Here is a 27,282-nt window from a genome sequence, read left to right as displayed (position 1 = left end):
ATCGACACTTACAGCTTGAAAATTAATGAGTAGTTATGATCGGCCTCTCCTCTCCCCTTCTCTCCCTCAGCCTTGCCCCAAAGAAACATCTCCTATCCCCGTGATGGCAAACCTATGGCACGCGTGCCACAGGTGGCACACAGAGCCATTTCTATAGGCACGTGAGCATTGCCCCAGCTAAGCTCCAGTGCGCATGCACGTGCCGACCAGCTGATTTTTGAGTCTTCTGAACCCACTGGAAGTCAGGAAAGGGCTGTTTCCAGCCTCCGGAGGCTGGAAACAGCCTGTTTCCCGATTTCCGGTGGGCCTGGAAGGCCCATTTTTCACCCTCCCAAGGCTCCAGAGGCTTTCTAGGAGTCTGGGGAGAGTGAAAAACGGGCCTTCTGGGCCCACTGGAAGTCAGGAAATGGGTTGTTTCCAGCCTCTGGAGGGCCTCGGAGGGGGGAGGCCGTTTTCTCCTTTCCCAGGCTCCTAGAAAGCCTCTGGAGCCTGGGGAGAGAAAAAAAAACGGGCCTACCAGGCTCACCGTGCCATCATATGCCAAAAGGGGGGGAGCACGGGGGGGTTGCATGTGTAGGGCGCATTCAATTATGGGTGTGGGCACGTGCGTGCTCCCCCCGCTTTTGGCACATGATGGCAAAAAGGTTAGCCATCACTGTCCTATCCTATCCCCTTCTCTCCCTCAGGCTTGCCCCACAGAAGCCTCTCCTGTCCTATCCCGTTTTCTCCAGAGTTATTTTCAGGTTGGGAGTGGGAGTAGAATGTCTAACTAATTAGCATCAGAGCGTGTTAATAATAATATAAGAAATACTAATGATCTGATGGTCATTCTGAAAAATTCTTTCTTAGCGAGCACCTAGAAGCCAAGAGGAACATATGTGCTAAATTTCAAGTTTGTAGGCTTTACGCTTCTGGAGAATTTGTGATCACGGCATGAGTGGTTTTCACTTTTATATATATAGATTATGAACCTCCATGTCAGCCATGTTGGAATTTCATTTTCAAAATCCCTACAAGTCTTTGTAAGCGACCCCTGGCAGCAACCCCTGATTTTGTCCTTATTTTATTTTTGTAGTACATACGCATGCCTGAAGGACTGGAAGACCCAATGGGCTTACAACAAACTATATTAATCAGAAATATTCATGTTTCACTTTCACTTTTCATAAATGAAAATGGACTAGATTAACTCTCTTATTTTTATTGTGGGACACTTGATGAGGCTACCCTTTCATCTACTTTATTCCATGCTTTATACTAGAAAATTGTGGTTGATTTCAAACAATTACATGTAAATCTGTGTAAATCTGGCTTCACAAGGACAATAAGTTGCTTACTTCCCTTCTCTCCTCTTCTGGCAAACTTGGACAAAAATTGAAAGTTTCTGCTTCTAGTTTAGATTAACCACAAGTTTACACATAGTTTGTGATTAAATATAATTATGGCTACTTTATAGAAAACAGTTTCACAATCCACAGACCTGACTTGTTTCTACTACCATCAAACCAGGGATTTCCCTCCCTCATTTCCAAGGTCTCATTAATTTAAAGTGGAACCAAAAATTTCTGAACTTTTTGCAACTGATCTGACAACAAAGGGGATTGTTTATGTAACTTTTAAATTATTAATCAGGTTGGATCTGAACCAGTTCAAATGAACGTTTACCTTGCTTTTTCTCCACCTACACACACACCAAATGCAGTGAAAGGAATTCCCCTCTCTATTCAATTCTGCATCTCTCTCTTCCTTTGACTCAAATTCCTAAGGAAAATTAATCACTAAGAGGAGCAACATGTAGAAATAAGCAATACATAGACTTAAGGGACTCCTTTGCAATGTATGACTGCATTTTTTCCCCCCAACTTTTTTCTGTCTGAAAAAAATCAGAGTGCTGTTTTAGGAAAAGCATTATGTACCAAGTGTTCACTTGAGCAGAAATAAACCTCTGCCTGCCTCTTTTAATTTGGAAGTAAAAGCAAACTCTTTGAAATCTGATTAATATGTACAGGAAACCTTGTAAAACAAGACTTAACTAATTGTTTGCCTGATCCTACTGAACAATTTCAAGTAAGGTGGGGATTTTTCAAAGGGTTTACTATAAGTCATTGATCTTTGTAATTGCACCTATTGTTTAATATGCAATTCTTAAAGTTCTTATCTAGAATTAAAATATCTTGCAAATCATAAGAAACAAAAGATTTAGACTCAGTAAACAAGCAATAGCTGTAATTATAGCAGGTTAGGAGTTACAGTATTGTCCCCAGATGTAATCTCACAAATGCTCCCAGTATCAGTATGTACCCACAACACAAATCAAGAAATGGTTGAGGAGAAATTCAGCCAGACCATGGGACTGGTCTAACTCATAAAAGAAACATCAAAGAATTCCTAAATGTCATAGGATGCATATCCAGGAAATAAGGTTTCATGCTGCTACTGTATAAGAAAATGTGACCATTCATTTTTACATTTTCAAGAGATTTCAGCCTGCCAGATCTGTTGCCAATTCAATACTAACTATATTCAACAATATACAGAGTTATTTACAAAGGTAACTTAACTCACTGTTATACTCTCAAGAAATAGCTAGTGTTCTTACTTAATAAGGGTTCTTATTTTGGAACTGTCCTTCAAGCTTGTAAATTGGCAAAGCTGTTTTTCTTTTAGATAGAACCAAAATAGCTTATTATTTTAAATGCCCAAATCAAACATAACTGTTCTTTGTTTATAACAACACATTTCCTAATTGACAGTAAATTCTTCCGTGCTACTGTTTGTTACTTCTTCACATTCTCTGTGTGATCAGAGTAGAATATCAAAATAGTGCTGAATTTAATTTAACAAGTTAAATTGCTATAAAAATGAAATCACTTTCATTTCACTAAGAACACTTTGCTCTGATTATAGAATAGATTTGTATCACCTCTATGCCAAAGAGCACATATTTAATTAATACAATTTATACTGGGCAAATGTTTGAACATTCATTATTTAAACAATATCAATCCAGTTGGACTTTAAGGAACAACTCAATTATGTGAAATATTCAATCAGCAACGTGCAATGGATTATTTCCTTTATACTAACTAATTAATACATTCTTATTCTAACTATTTAGCTAACTTCTTCTAAGTATTTAATTTAATTTAACTAATATGTGAAGTGTTAGTGCCACTTTATAATGTCCTGGTAAGACCACACTTAGAATATTGCATTCAGTTTTGGTTGCCACGATATAAAAAAGATCTTGAGACTCTGGAAAGAGAGCAGAGAACAGCAACAAAGATTAGGGGGCTGGAGGCTGAAACATATGAAGAACGGTTGCAGAAATTGGGGATGTCTAGTCTAGTAAAAAGAAGGATGGAATGACATGATAACAGTGTTCCAATATTTGAGGGGCTGCCACAAAGAAGAGGTGGTCAACCTATTCTCCAAAGCACCTGGAGGCAGGACAAGTAGCAATGGATGGAAACTAATCAAGGAGAGAACCAATCTGGAATTAAGCAGAAATCGCCTAACATTGAGAACAATTAACCAGTGGAATGCTTGCCTTCACAAGTTGTGGACGCTCCATCATTAGAGGTTGTCAAGGAGAGATTGGACAACCATTTGTCTGAGATAGCATAGGGTCTCCTGCTTGAGCAGGGGGTTGGACTAGAGGACCTCCAAGGTTCCTCCCTATTCTGTTATTCTATTATTCTCTTATTTATTTTGCAATTATTGCAGTCTCCAACCCTGTTAAAAATCTACAGAAAGCTAGTAGAAGAGGTCATCCACCAGTTTGGGATAAAATATCATCAATATCTATCTCATTGTCATTCAAATGGGGGACATGGTAGAACTTTTAAGCCAGTACCTGGGGCTACCAGGATCTGGATAGAAAACAAAATAGACAAATGGAGTAATAGTTCATTAAGTAGTTTAATGATTCTAGATTTGTAACAACTTTCCCTCTGAACAGGTAATGTTTCCCTTATCTTGGGATTCCTCCTGGACTCATGGCTCTTGATGGAAGAACAAATGGAAGTAATGATCAGGAGGGTCTTTGCCAGTGGTGGGTTGCTACCGGTTCTCCCCGGTTCTTGCGAACCGGTAGTGGAAATTTTGAGTAGTTCGGAAAACCAGTAAATACCACCTCTGCCTGGCCCCGCCCCCAATCTATTTGCTGCCTCCCAAGTCCCAGCTGATTGGCTAGAAGGGAAAAAATCAGGGCTCACTTGACAAAGAAGAGGGAAAAAAAAACAAGACACCTTAGTTTTAAATTGAGAAGCCAAGAAGCCTCCCAACTGATCGGCTAGAACCGATCCGCTCCTTGTAAACCGCTTGGTGGTGGTAGATTGACAATTGAGGCCAAGCTGCCTGAAAGCGATTTCCGATGCTCTCGGTGATGGCAAAGAGGCAAAAAACTGTTTAAATTCTTGCCGCGCCGCTTCAAAGGGCCGCCCTACAGCTGATCAGCTGATTTACCGCCCTATAGCGGTAAAAGGCAGTGTGGTGGTGGACCAATGCGCTCCAAAAACAAATGGGTAGACCGGAACGCTCCAAAAACAAATGAGTAGATCAGTATGCTCCAAAAATAAATGGGCAGACCAGTACGGCTCTGCAAGCAGTTAAAAGCCTGGTAAACCAGTACCTCTACTAAATCCTAAAGAATTGTTGTCACATGACCATCAAACCATGCCCACAAAATAAGCCACACCCACATAACTGGTAGTAAAAAAATTTAGAACCCCTGGTCTTTGCCCAGCTGTACTCTTGCCTAGAGCTGAAGAGTATCTCTCATTCTGTAAGTATCTCACTTCTGGATTAATGCAATTCCTTTTATATGTGGCTATCATTGAAAATGACAGAGAAATTTCAATTAGTGCAAGCTGTGTCACCCCATGTTATGGGCAATCTAATTGCTGCTACATAACTATAGGAGTTAACAGTTATGGCTGTCCATATGTTTCCAAGTGCATTCAAGGTGTAGATCATTAATTAAAAAGCCCTACGTGGCTCAGGACTTGGGTATATCTGAAATCTGAATCTGCCTAACCATTATGTTCAAACAGAGAATGCCTGTTGAAGGTCCTTATGTACTATGCAGTGTAATTAGTAGGGTCATGGAAATGGACATAGTCTATGGCAGCTCCCCATTTTTGAAATAGTTTCACCCCTGAAATGCTGGTAGCCCACTCGTTATGGCTTTCCAAAGGCTTGCAGAGACATGACTGAAGGCCTTCAGAGATTCACTCCTATTGGTGCCACAGTATGTTATACAGAAATTCTATAACTTTCATATAAAATGTAATGAACTGAGAGCCACTAGATTGAAGTAATATATGTGTCTTACAAATAAAACAAAATAAAAATAAACATTGGAGAAAATATGCTAAATAAACATGAACTGTGTAATTAGAACATATATTAATGCCTTATCTTACTACAGACAGCCAATGGATCTTACCAGAATTTCAGGGAGAATAACTGCAGTTAATGCCTTGTCATTGATGAAAGTATCTTTAACTAACATATACAGTCTTTCAGCTTCGGAAAAACAAGTAATTTCTAGCACAACAGCACCTAAATAAATGAAGAATATATTTAACATGACATGCCCATATTTCATATGTATAATACTGTGAGTTTCCATATTTGTTCCAATGTAAGTATTAGTATGCCATTCACTTCACTCACTCAAACGTAAAACTTTATTGATTATTAAGGGGACTGGGTTTATTTCTGGAAAACAAAACATCTCTTTCTATTGGTATGGTCTTGATTTTTTTTTAAAAAAAGTAAAATGTTTTCTATTCCAGGAGATGAAATTTCAATACACATAATAGTATAATTAGGGAAGAGCTCATGCTTCTACATGCAAAGAGCATTAGGAGGAGGGGAAAGAGCTACCATGTTTCCCCGAAAATAAGACCCTGTCTTATATTTTTTTTGAACCCTGAAATAAGCGCTTGGCCTTATTTTTGGGGAGATCTTATTATTTTGGGGCGTGTGGAGCAAGATGGGGCTCCTCTTGCCATCTTACCTGACTTCCAGCTCTGCATTTAAATATTTTCAGGGAGGGCTTATTTTTGGGGGGAGGCTTATTTTAATGCATGCGCTCAAAAGCCTGATTGGGCTTATTATCAGGGGATGTCTTATTTTTGGGGGAAAGGGGTAGTGAAGTAATTCTTACATGTACCATACATGAACCAGAGCAAAACAGAACATCCAATAATTCAGCTGCCAAGTTTGAATTAAAACATGATATTCTTACCTTGAGATGAATATATGTGATTCATAGAAACTAAATTGGCTGAAACGATAATAAAAAAAAAAAAATCAGTGTCCAAGCATCCCCTTTAAAAACTTTTTTTTCTAACTGAAAGAAAAGTGTACAGCTAATAAGTTAATGCTATCTCATTTTAGATGTATTTTGAAAGACCAGTTTTGTTTATTTGAAGAAGAGTGAAATTTAAATACGAATTGTCCATGGATTTTAAGCTAAGGCTTCAGGATAGTAAATAGGATCAACTGGTCTGTGATAAAACAAAGCTAATTCCAAATAGTACTGATGGGAATATGTTAGTTAAACAAACACAAATCACAGATAAGCTAACTATTAATTTAAGTTGCTGTCAGCAAGGATTGGATGGGTAACATTCCATAAACCATGGGCACAATTTTCATCTATGCAACTGAGCGTTTGAGGACCCAACAGATAGATATATACACAACCCACATTCATTCTCACAAATTTGATGGAAAAAATGGGACAGAATGATTGCATAATGCCAGATTGGTGTTTAACAAAAAATCCAATATGTTTTCACCCAGCAATATACGTAACTCACAAATTTCCACTTGTCCTTCATTATCCAAAACAGCCAATTCTAATTTAGTTAATTTTAAAAAGAAACCAGTCTTCATATCTACTTTTCTTAAGGGGATATTACTTTAACATCAGTATTCCTTATTATTTTCTACCATTTTTCCCCCAAAACTAAAAATGACTTATAAATGGACTATTGCAACGCTCTCTACATGGGGCTCCCCTTGAGGAGCACCCGGAGGCTCCAACTGGCGCAGAGTGAGGCCGCGCGGGTGGTAATGGGAGCGACATGGCGTTCCCATGTAACACCTCTCCTGCGCGAGCTGCACTGGCTCCCGGTGGTCTTCCGGGTGCGCTTCAAGGTTTTGGTTACCACCTTTAAAGCGCTCCATGGCTTAGGACCCGGGTACTTGCGGGACCGCCTACTACCACCAATAGCCTCCCACCGGCCGGTACGCTCCCATAGAGAGGGGCTCCTCCGGGTGCCGTCAGCCAAACAATGCCGACTGGCGGCCCCCAGCGGGAGAGCCTTCTCTGTGGGGGCACCTACTATCTGGAACGAGCTCCCCCCAGAGATACGGAGGATCCCGGATCTGCGCACCTTCCGCCGCGCCTTAAAGACCTTACTATTTCACCAGGCCGGCCTGGCCTAATTTTCCCCCTCTTTTATAAAAGATTTTTAAAATTTTAAATATTTTTTAGTATTTATATATTCAATTTTAAATTGGTTTTAAAAGTTTGGGGTTTTAAATTTGTCGGGGCCAAAATTATTTAATTTGATTTTATTCTATTTTTTAAATTTTGTATTGTATGTGTTTTTATTGTTTGGCTGTGCACCGCCCTGAGTCCTTCGGGAGTAGGGCGGTATAGAAATCTAATAAATAATAATAATAATAATAATAAATAAATGTAGTGCATATACTTCTAATAATTTTTTAATGTAAAATCATATGCACAAAAATGGAAAGTGGCTGTTATTCAATCCAAGGAAAAAATGAAAGGGTAGGACAATTTATTAATAGTAAAAATAAGGGTCAGGGGCATACAGATGATTGCCTCTGATTAAATAAGAGACTTTTTTTTTTTCATTTTCTACAAGTTACAGCATGTATAAAAAATATGAAAAGTAATTCCAAAAATAGATGGCATATGAGAACATTCCAAAATATAAAAGCACTTTTCAATTTACGTAGATTTAAAAAAGACACAGGGGAAGGGGGTATCTGACGTACTTTTGATGGCTAATTCATCTTTGAGGATTTTTGTATATTCTTCTGAAGTAAGATGGAGTGGCAGACCACCGACAAACAGATGGACACGCACAGTCGATATATTATTTTCTACAATGTAAAATCTTGTTTGGTTCATCTGCCGCAAAGATGTCTGCGTAAGAAAAAAATTAAAATGTTATCATCTTAAAGCACATTTCATATGGAGAGGTCAAGATTTCTATAACCATTCTGCCATCAGTACCAAAACACAATTCCCAGACCATGAAGCCTGTCTTATAAGGATCATTCTTCAGTAGACAAGTTTCCTGTTATGTGGATTTGCTTGTTCATTTTCAGTCTGTCTCAGGGGTGAAATCCAGCAGGTTCTGACAGGTTCTGGCGAACTAGTAGCGGAAATTTTGAGTAGTTCAGAGAACTGGCAAATGCCACCTCTGGCTGGCCCCAGACTGGGGAGGGAATGGGGATTTTGCAGTATCCTTCCCCTGGAGTGGAGTGAGAATGGATATTTTGCAGTATCCTTCCCTTGCCATGCCCACTAAGCCACACCCACCAAGCCACACCAAGCCCACCAAGCCACGCCCACAGAACCGGTAGTAAAAAAAATTGGATTTCACCCCTGAGTCTGTCCTACATGTTAGCAAAAGTTTGAAAACTGAAACTAGTTTAGAGTGACATTAGTATGAACAGGCATAATTTTAGACTAATATCATTGAATTTAAAATTCTATGCCAAGAATACACAATGAAGAACATAGTAAACTATTTTGCACAATTACTTATGATCACAATAGCTGTTGCCACAATAAGCCAGAAATGCAGTTTATAAGCAACATGTAATCAGCACAATCAAAGACAAAGACCACCAGAAACAAGAACTTTGTATTACTTATGAACTTTGACTTTTCCCTCCTTCCTCAAATAAACCAGGATTTGGAGCTACTATATATTTTCTTCTTCCAACCAGTGTTTTTTTAAAAGAGGCATAAGCCCAGACTTCCAGCATTGGTGAAATACAGGTAGTCCTTGACTTACAACAGTTCATTTAGTGACAGTTCGAAGTTACAACAGCACCGAAAAAAGTGACTTATGACCATTTTTCATACTTATGACTTTTGCAGCATCCCCATGGTCACATAGTCAAAATTCAGATGCTTGGCAACTGACTCATTATGATGGCCGCAGTGTCCCTGGGTCATGAACTGTTGTAAGCCAAGGACTACCTGTATTTCACCAATGACAAACAAAGATCAATAAGGAAGCCAGATTCACTTAACAACCAGGTTACAAACTTATCAAATGCAATGATTCACTTAGCAACTGCGGTGAGAAAAGTCATAAAATGGGGCAAACTCACTTAAACGTTTCACTTAGCAACATAAATTTGGGACTCAGTTGTGGTCATAACTCAAGCATTACTGTTGTGGCCCGCCAGCAGCCAGCAGAGCTGGCAGCATATTCAGACAGTGAGGAGGTTGGGGAGGAATGTGGCCCAGTCCTGGAGTCTGGGGAAGGCTCGGACGATGGCTCTGAGTTGGAGGCAGAGAGGGGGCCAAGGCCAGCTGGTAGTTCTTTGCTGCCTCCAGAGTCTCTCGAGTCTAACATCAGTGAGGCAGAAGAACAGCATGAGCCTGTTCCCAGAGTGTGCATTCGCAGGGCTGCCAGGAGACAGGAACAATTAAGGAAACAGGATTGACTTGGGAATAAGATTTGGAGATGATTGGCCCCTCCCATAAGACATAAAAGAGAAGTGAACAGGACATGAGCTTTTGCAGGAAGCAATTAGTTCATCTGGCCGATTCAAGATTTGAAAATTCTGTTTGTGACTCTGTGCTAAGTCTGGCCTTGTCCTGCATCTGGAAATTAGCTCTTTGGCAGCGTTCCACGTGAGATAGGTGGGTGTTGATAACCTTTCTCTGAAAGACTGTTTATCAAGCCTTGTGGACTGCAAATGAAAGTAATTTACAGCCTTAGGAATTAAAGAGGTTTGCTGGGACTAAGTTTGTGCTGTTTACTTTCTAAGGAAGCCTAGGTCAGAACAACTACTTGTACTGAATTTTATTTCTTCTGGAGTTTCTGCTTGGTTAAGCAACATCACCTCATTAGGAAAGCCAAGTTCATAAATTATAAAAGTAGAAATATCAGCAACTGTGGAATCTTCTTACTTGTGAATCCAGCCATTTTGCCTAAATATCTTTGTACCATGTTTTTTTTTTTTAGAAATAGAGTTTGAACATTTAGTAAAGCACCGAAGGATATAGAAAAGTACTTTGTACAGTTTCCTTGTTTACCTTTCTGATGTCTTGTAACCTGCCGATAATTGATTCATGATCATCCAGCACCATTCGCTGAACTAAAGAGAATTTTTTTAAAAAAACTTCATTGATTCTTTTTTAATCAAAAGCTATCATGCAATTAATTAAAACAGTCAAAATCGCAAGTATGGAAATTTCTTAGGAGTAAGGGAACTTGCAATTAAAAAAAGAGAAGAGAATTACACATCCAGGTTTTTAAACTGAAGTTACATTTACATAATTCAGTGGAACAGTATCTCACCTTGTCTGGAGCCCATCAGGACCTCCACCAATTTGAAGTTTTGGAAGCAATCTGACTGCCAAAAGACAGATATGTTAAAAATGAATGTCCAGAAAAATATAGGATCTAAAACTGAACAATTTTCATGATTTAAAAAGAAAAGAAAACAGAAGTTTTCTTCTTAACAGAAGTAAGTATCCTTTAGTATCACAATCTTACTACCTGAAAAGATGGAAAAATTTGCATTGCATTTCAAAAAACCAAGTTGTAGATCTTTATTAGACATTGAAAGACAAATGTCCTTGAACACCGCATAACTGCCAAAGTATTAGATGTTAATTTACTCTAAAGAATGAGTGGCGCTCAGCTACCAGTGATCTAAAGTGAAGCATGCTTTGCACAAAATGTCCCCCTGGCTTTAACAAGACAGATGTAGAACGTCAATAGCATTATCACCAGTGGTAACTATTAATAGATTATTAATTTCGGCAAGAACTCCAAAAGCCACAAAAAAAGAGAAGAGGATAAGGATTATTCTCATCCAGGCTTAGTCTTAAAAGTTAATTTAAACTATTTGGGGGGCTCAGAGCAGAACATGATTCTATTAAAGAAAAATATGGGATTTGCCTGTTTTTAGTAGGCAAAATCTCATAGATGCACCATACACTGAAGAAATGAATGTAAAAATTATATTTAGTATTTATAATAATACCAAAACCTGATCCTCATGGATCTTATCCTGATTTCTCATGCCACATATCAAGAAGGGAAAAAAATCCAAACTCATGCAGAAGAAGACCCACTCTCTGTAACCTTCACTCCCTCTAACAAGATCATAAAAACTATAAATTTCAATCCTGTCAGATTGAATATATAGACCTAAGCCCTTTCATCTGCTTTTTGGGGAGTCCTAGAGGATATATAAAATTTAACAGGAGACTGATCATCCTGACCTTCTGCTTTCCCTTCCCATAATTCTTCTATCAAGTAACCTCAACATTGCAGTTAGTCAAAAAAAAATGCTATTTAAATACCTAGTTCCTAGGACATTGCAGGATGTGGAGAAACAGAAAACATATATGAAAACTCTAATGGACCAGCAATGAAATTCCCTAGCTATTTTCATATGCCTCTTGTTTGGAATCGCAGTAGGACTACAAATAGAATAAGACCATTAAATTTAACTCATAAGACCCTAGAAGAACCAACTGGTAGCTTTATATTACTGCCTACCTGGTATCCAAGTAGTGGAAGAACTTCTTTAATCACCATTTCGGTGGTGCTCCCCTTATTTATCCGTATTGAGACACAGGCCACTCCAACCCTGAGGACATGGATAAAAGTTTATATGCAAGATAAGAGAATCAAAGAAACAGAAACAATCTTTTCTCATTCTCTAAAAGGTAAAGGTTTCCTGTCGCACATATGTTCTAGTCGTTCCCGACTCTAGAGGGCGGTGCTCATCTCTTCGTTTCAAAGCCGAAGAGCCAGTGCTGTCCAAAGACGTCTCCATGGTCATGTGGCCGGGATGACTAAACGCCAAAGGCACACAGAACACTGTTACCTTCCCACCAAAGGTGGTCCCTATTTTTTCTACTTGCATTTTTTGCGTGCTTTCGAACTGCTAGGTTGGCAGAAGCTGGGACAAGTAACGGGAGCTCCCCCTGTTACACAGCACTAGGAATTCAAACCACTGAACTGCCAACCTTTCGATCAACAAACTCAGTGTCTTAATCACTGAGCCACCACGTCCCTGAATGTATCATAGGAGAATATATATATATATATATATATATATATATATATATATATATATATATATATATATATATATAAATCATGAAGGACCTTCAAGATTCCTCTTGTTTTGCTCTTAAACTATAGTGTTCTGCTCCCTTTCATTTTCTTTGCAGCTTTTTAAAATCTGGTTTTTAACTCACAGACTTGTTACCATCATCTATAATTAGTGTCTGAGATTATATGATTATATAATTGCCCATCAAGCAAACACGATTCAGGGAGGCAAACATAGAGGGAGATGGGCAGTCTAGAAATGCAAAATATAAATAAAATAAATCATTTAAAAAAAACCAACAAAACAAAAATAATAAATATCAATGACATAAGCTATTGAGGACAAGATTTAGTTAGTTCCTTTCTTAAAACAAGCTTCAAATGCATATAATCATTGCCTGATTTTAAAACTAAAAGTTACCATTTCAGTGGTTAAAGCTAGTGAATAAACATGGCAAGATATTACACCATGTATTTCATTTAGAACAAAGGAAGCTGTTATGTATCTCTACAGATGTTGCTGGAACAATAATGCACACAGAATACTAGCATTTATCTTGCTTACTCTGAAAAACTGGCTAAGGAATTAAGAAGTTTAAAGATTAGAAAATAATGTAAAGGTATAATATATTGTTTTGATTTTAATAATTGCTGCTGCTTTCACTGTCATCCATCTTAGGCATGAATACACATAGCTTTGCTTCCTTTTCTTGTTCACCAATTATCTACTGACAGTCTCTGTTGCAACATGCAAAATTAAGTGGTTTTTTTTCCCCCACACAAGCACAAACAAGCATTGGCTAAATTTAAAAATGTTGGGAATGGCAATTGCTCCTTAAAAACAATGTGCTTTTATAGAAAGCCAAGGGCTTGCAGGAGAATTATATAAGTGGTAAAAGCGTGCAAAGGTTGTTGTTATTTTATCTGACAAATTTTCTAAGTAAATCATTAAAGAAGAAACAGCAGGTTGTAAAGACCACGTCATATTTATTATCAGACTGAATAATCAAAGTTTAAGAGTCCTGAATTTATAACACTCCAACTACATATCGTCCAAAACAAATACTTGTTTTCAATACCTGCCTCCTAAATCAACCATACAACAGTTGGAAGCAATCTGGCTCTCTGTTTGTTTTTCGCACTTATGACCACTGCAGCATCCCCATGGTCACGTGATCAAAATTTGGACACTTGGCAACTGGCATGTATTTATGACAGTTGCAGTGTCCCACGGTCATGTGATCACCTGCGAGCTTCTCACAAACAAAGTCAATGGGGGAAGCTGGATTTGCTTAACCACCACGTTACTAACTTAACAACTCCAGTGATTTGCTTAACACTTGTGGCAAGAAAGGTTGTAAAATGGGGCAAAGCTCACTTAACAGTCGTCATGTTTAACAAAGGAAATTTTGGGCTCAATTGTAGTCGCAAGTCGAGGACCACCTCTAATCAACTTTTAAAATTTTTATTCTAAAGTACACAGATCCAATCCTGTATCAACATAAAGTAAGACAAATTGTCTTACAGAAAATAAGATCACATTTACGAATTATCATCCCATTCATCATATTACTTGGACATCCTATTTAGGTAACTCTGTACAAGATTCCTTCAAGTAATGTGATTATATAATTATGTAACATAATTAACTTCCAACTAGCTTAAAATGAGGACAGTATAATAATACATGCTTTATAGAGACTGGACAGCTCAGAGACAATCTAATCAGTAATAACCATCTTGCTGTTGGAGACACAACTGAGGAGCTGGAATACTCGTTCATATGTCTTAGACTCTGCCCAAAATATGTAATTTGCCATATTTTTAGAATGAAATCAACAGGATATAATTGATATGATTCTGCATCAATGGCTAGCTGTTAAAGTGTCAGCCCTTCGAAGCAACCTAGGTCAGGGAACAGACTCGACAGTTATGACTAGAACTACTTTATTTGATAGACTATTGTAATTAATTCTTGTCAGCCTGATGGCATCTTGCCTCCAGTGGTGGGATTCAAAAATTTTTACCAACCGTTCTGTGGGCGTGGCTTGGTGGGCGTGGCAGGGGAAGGATACTGTAAAATCTCCATTCCCTCCCCACTCCAGGAGAAGGTTACTGCAAAATCCCCATTTCCTCCTGATCACCTGGGACTTGGGAGGCAGAGAATAGATGGTGGCGGGGCCAGTCAGAGGTGGTATTTACCGATTCTCCGAACTACTCAAAAGAACCTGCTGAATACCACCTCTGCTTCCCTCCTTCTCATACCTCAGGGAGATATATCAGAGCCAATCTAAGCTGTTTTTTTTTTTTTCATGATTTCCTCATTTCCCAGGACTTAAAACTTGTTTTTGTTTTTGCAACTCTCACTGCATATTTCCTCCAAGGTCTTCTCAGTGGTTGTCCACATAAAAATGCATTTGTTCTTTTTGGATACATCCCTAATATTTTGACATCAAGTGCTATGGACTTTGAGATTGGTTGAAAAGAATCAGCATAGAACAATGGAAGGAGAAATCTATACAGAGAGTATTTCCTTAACAACCTTCATTGGGACCAGTAACTCAGGGGTGAAATGAATCGACAGTTTAAAAAGCTACCAGTTCGGGCGAACTGGTAGTTAGTTAAAAACTGGTAGTTAGTTAAAAAAAGCTACTGGTTCCTCCGAACCGGTATTTCTGATCATGTTAATGATCAGAAATCATGTTAATGTGACTGTGCTATCTGGCTAGAAAGAGATAAGAGAACTTAGTTTAATGCTTTCAGTTTTTGTTTGCCTCCTAACCACTTCCTTGCACTTTGGAATGTTCAAGTGCCTGGTTACTGTGCTGTAACCAGGCACTTGAACAAAAGCAATGTGATCATAACAGAGCCAGGGCTAGGAGGTGCAAAGTGCGCTATGCAAACAAACAGCTTGCAGTACTCTCTTGAAATCCTTTCCTCTTCAATCTCTCCACTCAGCAAGGTGGGAGGGGAGAGAAATAAAGCATAAATATGTTCTTTTCCCCTTTGTTAAAAAAAACATCCTAAACGAATTAAAATGTTGACAAATCATACATAGCACCAATCCATTCTTTAGATAAAGTACAGGTAGCCTTTTTTTTTTTTTTTACCAACCACTCATTCAGTAACTGTTTGAAATTACAACAATGCTTAAAAAAATAACTTTGTGCCTAATTTATGCCCATTTATGACCTTTGGAGCATACCTCTGTCACATGATGCCCACTATAGTCAGTATGGGTGGACCTGTGCCTGAATCATGGGTCCCTCTCTGCAGAGCAGAGAAATTGGAAAGGATGAGATTGCAAGAGAGTAAGCTGTCTGCGTTTCTACACATGGAAATTGTGCCAACACAATCAGGAGACTGTGAGTTCAAGTCCCACCTTAGCTATTAATACGAATAAATAAATAATTTATAAAAACCAAATAAATATTATTTTTCTGAAAATTCAGGGCCATTCAGTTTTTATCACCAAATTCTGATGATTCAACATGGAGAGATTGATTCCAAGGATTGGGCAAAGTCTTTTTATTTGACATTCCAAAAATTGAGTCAACAATATAATGGTTGTAGCTTCATTGAATGTGACTTGGGGGTGGGGGTGGGAAAGCCACTCTTTTTTCAATCCCACCAAAGTGGATCTACAAATTAATCTCAATTTTGCTATTATTTGTAGCGTATAGTTAAACCATACAAAAAAAGAAAAGAAAAAGACTAGCGCTTTCCATATCCTAAATGGTGTTAAAATAATACAATGTAGTGACTACCTGGGTGTACTTAACCAACTCTTAAATTGTTTGTTTATATATAAGATTGACATTGTAGAATAAATAACCTCAGTACTTTGATATCATGCCATAGTAATAGCTAGCAACTTCTGTCTCACTTTATTAATACTTGGACAGGAAGCCAACAAGAAATGTTATCAAACAAGACTCATGGATATGTTCAGACAGTCCCTAGGTACAGAACTCCAAGCAAGGAAGACTTCAACTTGAACCTTCTTGTATCATACAAGAGGGATCTATGAATTGAGAGAAGTTGCATTCCCTGGTAAATATAGAAGCAGCTCCTAAAAGAAGAGGTCTATACAGGAGCTAGATACACTACAGTAATTTGTTGCTGCAAGGCATGAATGCCTTTGAAGATTAGCATGAAGATTAGCAGCTGCTTTGTAAGAGCTGTTTGCTTGAAGAATGTTATGTCTGGACAGAGTTTTCTCCCTCTCTCCCCCCACCCCCTCTCTCTTTCCCTGTCCAATTCTTTCTTCCCTGTGCCTCATTAATTGTATTCTTCTCTTTCTTCTTTTCCCAGCACAGATATTCCTTCAAAAACCGGTTTCAGATGGATTTAGTAACCTAAAGTTGACCTGGCCATGCTACCTAGTCTGTTGATTTTTTTTTTCTGTTATATTTTGGTTGGATCATCTCTTTAGAGTATATAAATATACAACAAGAGTAGAATTGGAATTTGCTGAGAAAAAGATGACTCACTTCAGCCAGCCGGGATAAATCTTTATGACTTCATTCTCTTTAGGTTTAGCTCTGATAACCCACGCCTCAGGAACGGCTTCTTGGAACACAGACCCCGGCTGTGCCTCTTCAGTTGTATCGTTCCTATTAATGATGTCGTCACAAAACAAGGCCTGCTGAGTGAATGTCTGAAGTTCGTAATCTTGTTGATCATCACTGATGTAGTATGCCCTCAGTGCAGCCTCCTACAACAGTAAATCCTTGTTTTTTAAAAAAATCAAAAGAATATGCCTGAATGGAATGGTGATACAGCCCTCACTTATGTCAAATATACAATTCCAATCAGCAGTTACATTTCCCCTCAGAAGTTTCATGATAAGTATGACAAAAGTATGAAATTCTAATATTTACTCAATATTGGCAAGTTCTATCATAATACATCATCAGGTATCCCAATTACCAATGTACCCCATCCTAGATTGTTCTTGTTAAGTGGGATAAGACCTGGTTAGCCCCGGGATGGGAGATTATTCAGTCATTCCAAGGTCTCAGAATAGATTGAGAAATTGCAATGACATTCCAGAAAAAACAATAGCGATCTATTTTCCTAAATTTACTAAGAAATCAACATGGACCTGTTCAGTCATCAAACTCAACTTCATTCAACTTCTATTTTCCTATATTTACTAAGAAATCAACATGGATCTGTTTAGTCATCACACTCAACTTCGCAGAAGCTTTACTTAATCTCCTTCGTTGGTATAGTGAACACTGGTAGCCAGATGTCCCCTCCCATTAAGTAGGCATAACTTAATAACCTCCAAAAGTTGATTCTCTATTTAAAGTCAATCAAAACTCAAAATACAAATAGCAGCATTATGCACATGGCCAAGCTGGAAATATACTGAAAATTAAAATAAAACTTAAAAACACATATGTCAGTACTATACTAGTTACTTTCTCACTGGTTACTGTTTTGTGATAAAAGAATAACTCTTGAACCAAATTATTAGTCTCTCTTACAAACAGAATTAAATTCTTCAGCATTTTCAATAAACAGTTTGGTCTGTTGGCATTCTTACCACAACTTCTTCATTTTTTGCAATCCTCGGAACTGTGATAAGACGATACTGATTACGTTTTACTGCATCATTCCCATCATATATTTTTAATATTTGTTTACCTAAAACAAAAAACAAGTATTCTAATGTGTAACACAAGAAATACAGTTAAGTAGCATACACCTCCAAATTGCAGAGGCGTTCGAAAGGTTAATTCTTAATTGCTATATTAATGGATTGTGATTGCAGTTCTATTATTTACACTGATCAAAGAGGCTACATCGAGTAACGTCTGATCTGTGATAATTAGTATAAGTAAGTGTATTATTTATATGACAAAATTTGATGAAAATGTTTAAACCGGAGATGTCACGCTATGACTTTAATTTGTATTATAAATAAAAAACTTTTTTTAAAAAAGAGTAACGTCTGATCTGTAAGAAATAAGCAAGAATTTCTCAGATGCATTTTAAAAACATTTTCTCTTCCACTCATGAGCTATCAGACTGTATTAGCTGTCATCCAGTAGTATAGATTACTACATGAAGAGTTCTCTTTTGCTGCAGCTCCTTAATCAAAAGCTAGATAAGTCATCAGTCAGAGGTTCTCTAGTACAGTGTTTCTCAACCTTGGCAACGTTAAGACATGTCAATTAACTTCAATTTCCGGAATTTTGATGGTTGTAATCCATATGTCTTGAGGTTCCTATTGAGAAACGTTGCTCTAGTGCAGGGTTGTCAAAGTCAAGGCCTGTGGGCCAGATCCGGCACGTGGGGTGCTTAGATCTGGGCCACAAAGCTGTCCTGGAAACAGCAAAGGACCGGCCTCTGGCCTCTGCCAGTGAAAACGGAGCTCAGGAGGGCTGCATGATCCTCCCGAGCTCTGTTTTCGCTGGCAGAGGGTTGCAGGAAGCCATCGCAGCTGAAAGCGGAGCTTGGGATCCTGTTTTGACAGCAGAGCGCTCGGGCCACCATCAGCGCCCCCGCCATGAGTGATGTCAAGCTGGCCAAACCCACCCTGGCCACGCCCACCCCATCCCACCCCAAGGTTAAACACAACCCTGATGCGGCCCTCAATGAAATCGAGTTTGACACTCCTGCTCTTGTGAATCATGCACTGATCAGGGAGTTAGACAAAATTATGTTTAAGACCTACCAATTTTTAATCAGAAGCCATCAGTCAGAAGTGCTCTAATAAAGTGAGTGTTTCTGAACCTTGGCAACTTTAAGACATGTGGACTTAAAGACACGTGGATTTCATTACTCTAAAAGCTTAAAAATTGCATTGGCACCTTTTCATTTACAATCCTGGATGCTCTAGCAAAATCTGGATCCAAACGGATCTCGAGAACCAATGCTAATTACCCAAAACCATGATTTACGGCTGTACAAAACTGCCAGCCTTCATAGCAACAGCAACAGCACTTAAGACTTATATACTGCCCCATAGTGCTTTACAGTACTCTGTGGGCAGTTTACAGAATCAGCATATTGCCCCCCAACAATCTGGATCCTTAGTTTACCAACCTCAGAAGGTTGACTCAGGAAGACTGAGTCAACCTTGAGCCTCATCAGGATCGAACTCTTGGCAGTGGGCAGAGTTAGCCTGCAATACTGCATTCTAATCACTGCACCAGGCTTCATAAGTATAAACCATCAATGCCATAATGCTAAATGCCATTTCTACATAAGACTCCATTCAAATGGTCCACAAAATCACATCCACAGTCATACCACTTTCCATTTATAGACAATGTTTGCTCCATTTTCATCATCCTAAGGCAGTAATAATTTTCTTATTATCCAGCAAAAAATGAGTCACAGCACGATTTTAAAAAAGCGTATAAAACTGACAAACCAATATGATCTTCAGCACTCCGTGCTATGAATTTCATTTTATAGCTCAGGGAACAAAGTTTATGAGGTCCCAAGAGCGAAACAAATATTGATACAAGTAAAATAAGCCTCCAAAACTGTAATTCGAAATTTTTAAATTGTTTGGAATTCTCTGATAACAGAAACACATAGAATTTAAAAATGAAAACCAATTAGCAAGTGCACAAAACATTCATATAAAAATAAAACAAAATTAATAAAACATACTATGAATCAGCAATAAAAATGTTGAGTCTTTCTTAAAAGAGGCTTCACAATGTTTTAGGGCTCAGTCCATGAGATTCTGTTACTTTGTGTCCTACTTCTGAAAATTTTAATAATGTTAAAAAATCTGTATACTAATTCCTGCTAAATATTCAGTATAACCTGAAGGTATTGGAAAGCTCTTAAAAACATGTTGGTTAAGTAATTGCTTTTAAAATATAAGTTGTTGGAGAACACAGTCTGATTTCATAAAATCAGACTTTGTTCTCCGACAACTTACGATTTCATAAAATCAAACTTCTCCCATAGTTAAGATAGCTTTAGATTTATACTTCAGCCAAAAAATCTACAATTGATTTCAGAACAAAGAACTGTCCAAAATCCAGAGGATTACGAAATTAGAAAGAAAATCATTAGCTCCTACAATTATCTCGGATTTCATACACCCTTATTCAGGAACACCTATTGAATGGTAGAGAACACATGGTAGAAAATAGGACCATGCATCCTACATGGAATATTTTGGATTTAACTTCAAGCAATGCTTCAGAATCCATGGAAACACATGGCATTTCCCGTGCCCTAGCAGAAAATATTTCATGCGGAGGAGGGATGGTTGTTTAGAATGGAAAACACCAAATATTCTAATATGGGAAGACAAGATGAATCTTCAGAATGAAAAGCTCAGAGGACTATCTCTGTATCTAGTGCATGAAAAGATTCTGAAATCAACAGGAAGGCTATTGAAAGGAAAAAGTGATCCCCGTCCTTAAATCAAAACTTCTCTAATGCAAGCATTTTAAACCATTTCATGACTGAAAAGTACAACAAATAAAAGCACAGTTAAGAGAACGATTTAAGGTAGATAACAGGACATCTGGAACTGAGCAATAGAAGACAAAATTTGAATTATGTACAAATGATGATACGTGTAATTGCCAAATGCACTCTTGCTAAAATTTGAAATGGAATATGAACACGTGAAAGGGTATAGGATAAAATTGGCCGAGGATTTGGTACATACATTGTTAGAACAATGGGAAAATGTAGCTGAAAGGACTGAAATTCACATTATAATCTAAAGGAGAATTTTTATAAAATGATGCACCATTGGTATATGACTCCTGAAAAATTATCTATCGTGAGAAAAAGTACTTCAAATGTACAATATGTTGGAAATGCGGACAACATGAAGGGTCATGTTATCCCGCTTGATGGACTTGTAAAAAAGCCAGAACGTTTTGAATTCAAATACATTTGTTAATACACAGAATTATGGAGACAAAGATTCAATTGAACCAAGAACTTCTTAGTAGGGATTAATGCACAGACACTAGGAAAAAGGCCATTGCAGATTGATTTTATATATGATCATTGCTGTGTGAAGATTCTGAAATACCCACAACGGAGGATTGGTACAGAAGTCTGACAGAGGTAGAAAAATTGTTTGCTTAGAGAAAGATCAGCTACTACATTTATTAAAAACTGGACAGCCCTTAGGGACTTTTAGCCGAAAAAAGAAAATGAACTGATGATTTTATCGATCAGTAGACTAGAAAGGTTACATTATGGAAAGAAGGAAACTTTGATGTAACCTTAAGAGAGAGAGGGGGTGGAAATATATAAAAGTTCTTATAACTGCTTTTAAGAAGAGCAGAAGTCACTTGTTTGTTATTCTTTTTTTCTTTCTTTTCTACTTTTTTTTATATTTCTTTTTCACTTTTCTATTACTTTTCTCTATTTCCCTTTAACTCAAAATTTATATTGTTTTTACTCTGTGAAAAAACATTGTTAATAACAATTATATTAAAAAGTACAATAAATAAGCTAACAAAATAGTAAGGAGCTCTTAAATTTGACAATGCAAAAGGCAATGAGATCTATATCTTGAGGATTATTTATGTTAAAAAAAATTAAATTCTGCTTTTTAAATCACATTGAAACTAGTGTATAGACCAGTGATGGCGAACTTTTTAAACATCGAGTGCCCAAACTGAAAGGTGCACACACGCACGCATGAACATGCACATGCGCAAACATATGCACATGCACAGACATATGTGCACAAACATGTGCATGCACAAACGTGTGTGTGCATGCACAGACATGCACGCATGCGCAGCAGAGACCCAAAGACTGGCGGGAGGCAGGGCATCCCAACACCAGCAGCGTAGCAAGAGGTAAGATCTTTTTCTTTCATGAGCTTCTGTTTCGTCGTTTGCAGGGAAACAGAAGCTCACGAAAGAAACGACACAGAGATCTGACCTGAGGTGACGGTGCGCATGCCAGCAGAGAGGGCTCTGTGTGCCACCTCTGGCACACAGGTTTGCCATCACGGGTATAGACAATTAATCAACCACAATGAATACATATATTTAATTCAATAGAGAGAGCAGCGGATTTCTTTTCATATGTCATTTTATAATTATGATATTAGGTTAATTTAACAGTTTTAACCTTATGTTACATATTTTTAAATATTCAATAATAAAAGGTACCGTTATATTTCAAAGCAGCTGCATTGCAGGCACTTTAAAGGGCTGAATCATGCAAACAGCTTGAATTAATCATTTGTTTAATAACAATATTGTCAATTACAAGAGCTGGCTAGATGTCAGCTGCGCTAGTAGGCCATATGAGGAAATCATCTCCAAAAAAGGCTAAAATGTTCATTAAGACTGGCTATAATAACAAAGTCTAACAAGTCAGACTGTGTTGTTCCTTCTCCTTCTTATACTTCAGTGAATCAAGGAGGCATCTACCTGAACAACTTCCAAATGTTATATCTTTGTTTGGATTTTAAAGGTTATTTCATCCCTTTTTGCTCAGGTAAGGAGGGTTTCTGCATATTTCTGCAAGATCATCCTCCTGACCAGTGGTGGGTTGTTCCCGGTTCGCAAGAACCGGTAGTAAAAATTTGTAGTAGTTTGGAGAACTGATAATAACATTGGCTGGCCATGCCACCGAACCGGTCCCCGGCCCAGTCGCCACTTGCTTACCCCGCCCACCTCAACAGATGCTTTTTTTTTTTTTACTTTTAAAAGCATTTTTTCTACAACCTCTTTGGCCGAAAAAATGCTTTTAAAAGTAAAATAAAAAGCCTCTGATGATCGCGCAGCTCAGCTGGGATCATCAGAGGCTTTTAAAAGCATTTTTTCTACAACCTCTTCAACCAAAGAGGTTGTAGGAAAAAAGAGCCTCTTAAGGTTGTAGAAAAAATGCTTTTAAAAGTTAAAAAAAAAAGTTGGCCATGCCCACCCAGTCACATTACCTCCCACCAAGCCATGCCCACAAAATAAGCCACGCTCACAGAACCGGTAGTAAAAAAATTTAGAACCCACCCCTGCTCCTCACTCTCTACACCAGGGGTGTCAAACCCGCGGTGTCACATTGTCATCCCGTGACGTATCACAACTTTTTTTCTTTCGCTAAAGGGGGATGGGCGTGGCCAGCATGTGATGCATCTGGCCCGCGAGCTTGATACCCCTGCTCTACACTAACGTCTTGACAATCTTTTGGACTGAACATTTTGCACAATAAAAAAACTGCAGATTATCTGTGTATAAATCTTTGTGCTCTGGAGAGAATATGTACTTAATATCAGATGCCACTTACTCGAATCTGCTGAAACCTGGGATTCTTTTACTGATGATTGTGTTGAACTATCAACATCATCGTCATCATCTGTCGAAAGAAAAATTGGGAAAGGCATTTTATATGGAGGATAATGTATTATTTTAAGGATACTACAGTATTCAGAAAAAAGCCGGCTCCCAATATTATTCTTCTTACATTGACATAATCTATTACATAATGAAGAGTGCATAATCAGGATACTAATGACATTTATTCCCTTGGGGGTTTAAAAATCACTATAGCCACAATGAAACTGTTTCATAGCAGAGATGTGCAAACTTCATTAACCCTGGAACATTCTGCTCCTGAATCAAAGAACCTGGCACAAATTTATTACGTTTTATTTATTATTTTTATGAAGAACAAAATGATACTGCAACAACCTATATTCGGCTTGCTATTGGGGTTCCTGAATCCATGGAGAAACTTAAAATACGTGTTTTTGATTAGGCAGCTGATGTCAGGTGCAAAAGACCCGGATCACAGGTGAAGTTCCAATTAAACTGATTTTTTTACTACTCATGCTTAAGTACAAGAATCTACTTTAGCCCTACTTTTGTCCTAAATAAGGGTCAACGGGATTCAAGAGCGGTCGGACTTGTTCCTCTTTTGATTTCATCCCCAGGTTCTGTCATTCCTTTTCTTAGCTGATGGACAAAGCTGAGACAATCAATTGGTTTAGCTCCTCATAGAATAGTGTTTCTCATACAGGAGAAAGAGCTATAACACACTTAGAGGAGGCATGTTAAATTCTGGGGATTTTAGGAAGAAGAATTGGGAGAAAACAGGAATTAAGATGCAATGGTTGGCAACGTAGATGGATTAAACTGTGATGTTTGTTGACAACTGGTTAGTGGCAAAAGAGAACAGGTGGTTGTTAAATCTGTAATATGTTGGGAATAAAGCTTACTTCGTAGCTTAAAGAATACAAATAAGTGGACAACAACTCAGGAAAAGAGTCACCAAAAATCTAAAAAGAAAGTATCTTGGCTTTTTATTTATGTTTGCTTTAATTAAACAATTAAATTTAATTGGCATGCCAGTTTGGTGTAGTGATTAAGGCACCAGGCTAGGAACTGGGAGATTTTGAGCTTTTGGCCTTGGTTACAAAGCCAGTGGGTGACCTTGCCAGTCACTCTCTTACAACCCCAAGAAGGAGGCAATGGCAAACCACTTTTGATAAACCTTGTCAAGAAAACTGCAGGGACCTTTCCAGGAAGTCTCTGAGAATCAGACACCACTGAATTGGGGGGAGGGGGGGATGTTTTTAAATATGCCATCCAAAGAAAGGTTTCTGAGATTGGCAGCTAAATAAAATAAATAAATTTTCCTGAAAATGAAAATATTGGTCTAAGATGTACTGTAGAGGGCAGCAAAATATTGCTTTAGACTCTGAACGGTGTTGTTGTTTTTTTCAGGATAACCCAAGGAAAATAAATCACAGGATTAAAAAAAAAAGTTTGCATATTTGTCTGATCACCAAATCTATCCCATGTTGTGCTATAATGGCCTCTTTTTTTTCCACTACAAATTTATAATTGGTGTGTTGGCTTGGAATTGTGGAAATTATAGTTTCAATCTATGTGTAACACATCAGAAAAAGAAGGCTGTACTATACAATTTTTGATAAACTGAGAATTTAAATTTTAAAATTTAAAATTTAAAATTTTGGCTTACTACTTTGCCAAAATATTAGTTTAGTTTGCTGTCACCATCATCCTTTTCCAGTAAAGGGTTAAAGCGTTTTCTTATATTTAGTGAGTTCAAAACAAACCCCCAAAACCACAGTTTCCTGATATTTTGAACTGGGCAAGCCATTTCATCTCATCTTTTTTTGAAACCTACAAACTGTCAATGTTTCTAACCCTTGGAAGAAAAATAATCTCAAGTCTCTTGCCAGAATAGCTATTTACATTGATGATAATGTATTATAGCTAGTTCTCGTTTTGCGACTACCATGGTCAGCAACTGTTTGCAGTTACAAAGGTAAGGAAAATAAACCAGCGCCCACATCTACTACTTTAGCAAGCCTATAAAACAAAGGAAATCTGAAGTAAGATCATAAAAACAGTAACGGTTCCACTTAGCGATTGCTTTGCTTAATGATCGAGTTGCCAGTTCAGTTTATGGTCACTAAACAAAGACTACCTGTAGCAGACCAAATCAAATCATAATGTTATTTAACAATAACTCATAATAATATGAATATAAGAGAAAGACAGAGAAAGAGAGAGAGAGAAAACAATAATGCAACAGTTTAACATGATTCTGAATCGCTTAACATAATTTCTGAACTTTACCTGGCTCTGCTTGTATGCTTTCTGATATTCGGAAACAGTGCATTTTACTGAAGTTCCGACAAAATAATCGCACACAACTGGGAGGGAGAATCATGTTCCTTAATCTTCCAAATGCACACTCAGGAGGCACAATCACACAGCAAGCGGCATGAGCCTACAGAAAACACAACATCAAGTTCTCAAGAAGCTGTGACAGTACAGCCAAGAGGTTGCAACATTACATTTTGTCTTCTGTAGTTTGTGATATTCTACAGTGGCAGCGATAAAACATAGAAATGGTGGGAGTTTTGACAAACTTAATGTTTTTTTCCCCAAAAAGCTGCTATGCGGATCAGAGATGGAAACACTTATATTTTCAGTGCTATATGATTCAACATTCTTTTAGCCGTAACTACTATTAATTTCTCAAAAATCCAAATCCATATGTGAGCTTCAATAATAATTTGAGTGTCTATATACTCAGAAGTACAAACTGTTTCAATGGAGGAAGAAAGTTCATACTTAGGAAAATCAGATTTCCCTTACAAGGAATGAGGAAATCGTTTGAACACAAGAATGCTTCCGTTCTTTTATAAAATAAGTACTGATAGCATCAGAAATAACAGCTAACATTTATCTGGTTTTTTAAGTTTACTTTTACTCTATGGTTCTACTTCATGATATCAAACTTCTTTTATTAGCGTCTGTGTGTTTCCAAGTCAGTCTTGATTCCTGGCAACAACTGTACAAGTCCCTACAAGTCTTTTGGCAGCATTTTTAAAGTGCTTTCTTCCTATGGCTAAGAGGGAGTGACTGGCCCAAAGTCACCCAGCCAGCTTTGTGCCTAAGGCAGGTTTAGAACTCACCGTTTCCTATTTCTAGCCTGTTGTTTTATCCATTACACCAAACTAATTCTCTTAGTCTGTCTTACTTTTTCTTATTCTTAAAACTTTTTTAAAATTAATATTCCTCCTTTATTGTTTTTATAAGCAACCCAAGGTGGCGAACATATCTAATTTAGTTTAGTTTACTTTATTGTCATTGCACATGGTACAACAAAATTAAATGCCGTCTTCAGTGTACATTATAACTATAAAAATAAAAATACAAACATACATCCTTTACATTCTATATAACTGAAATTGAAAACCCAATATTGCACTATACCGTAGAATTCAATATGGTTATTGCCCTGGGATAGGAGCTGTTTTTCAATCTATTTGTCCTTGTTTTTATTATCCTGTACCGTCTGCCAGATGGTAATAGTTCAAAAAATGGATGCTCAGGATAAGTTGGATCTTTAAGAATGTTTTGAACTTTCTTAAGGCAGCGGGAGCTATAAAGCTCTTCCAAAGAGGGCAGAGGGC

The 27,282-nt window shown here is 37.8% G+C and overlaps 1 protein-coding gene across 1 annotated transcript in view; it reads right to left on the bottom strand.

Moving 5' to 3' along the window:
* DGKQ (diacylglycerol kinase theta) overlaps positions 1–27,282 on the bottom strand; it is a 90,744-nt gene that overhangs the window by 23,929 nt on the left and 39,533 nt on the right. Inside the window, exons 6-15 of the mRNA XM_034410731.3 lie at positions 25,937–26,090; positions 23,616–23,684; positions 17,923–18,023; positions 16,862–17,085; positions 11,808–11,898; positions 10,596–10,650; positions 10,331–10,392; positions 8,044–8,194; positions 6,257–6,295; positions 5,450–5,565 (exon numbers count right to left, since the gene is read on the bottom strand). Of these exons, the coding sequence (XP_034266622.2) occupies positions 5,450–5,565; positions 6,257–6,295; positions 8,044–8,194; positions 10,331–10,392; positions 10,596–10,650; positions 11,808–11,898; positions 16,862–17,085; positions 17,923–18,023; positions 23,616–23,684; positions 25,937–26,090 (1,062 nt within the window). The remainder of the gene's footprint in view (positions 1–5,449; positions 5,566–6,256; positions 6,296–8,043; positions 8,195–10,330; positions 10,393–10,595; positions 10,651–11,807; positions 11,899–16,861; positions 17,086–17,922; positions 18,024–23,615; positions 23,685–25,936; positions 26,091–27,282) is intronic.

The sequence above is a fragment of the Pantherophis guttatus genome, chromosome 2 (genome assembly GCF_059756535.1).
Source record: "Pantherophis guttatus breed Tessera chromosome 2, ASM5975653v1, whole genome shotgun sequence".
Lineage (NCBI taxonomy): Eukaryota > Metazoa > Chordata > Lepidosauria > Squamata > Colubridae > Pantherophis > Pantherophis guttatus.
The sequence above is the reverse complement of the archived record's forward strand: the minus strand, read 5'-3'. Positions and strand labels throughout refer to the sequence as shown.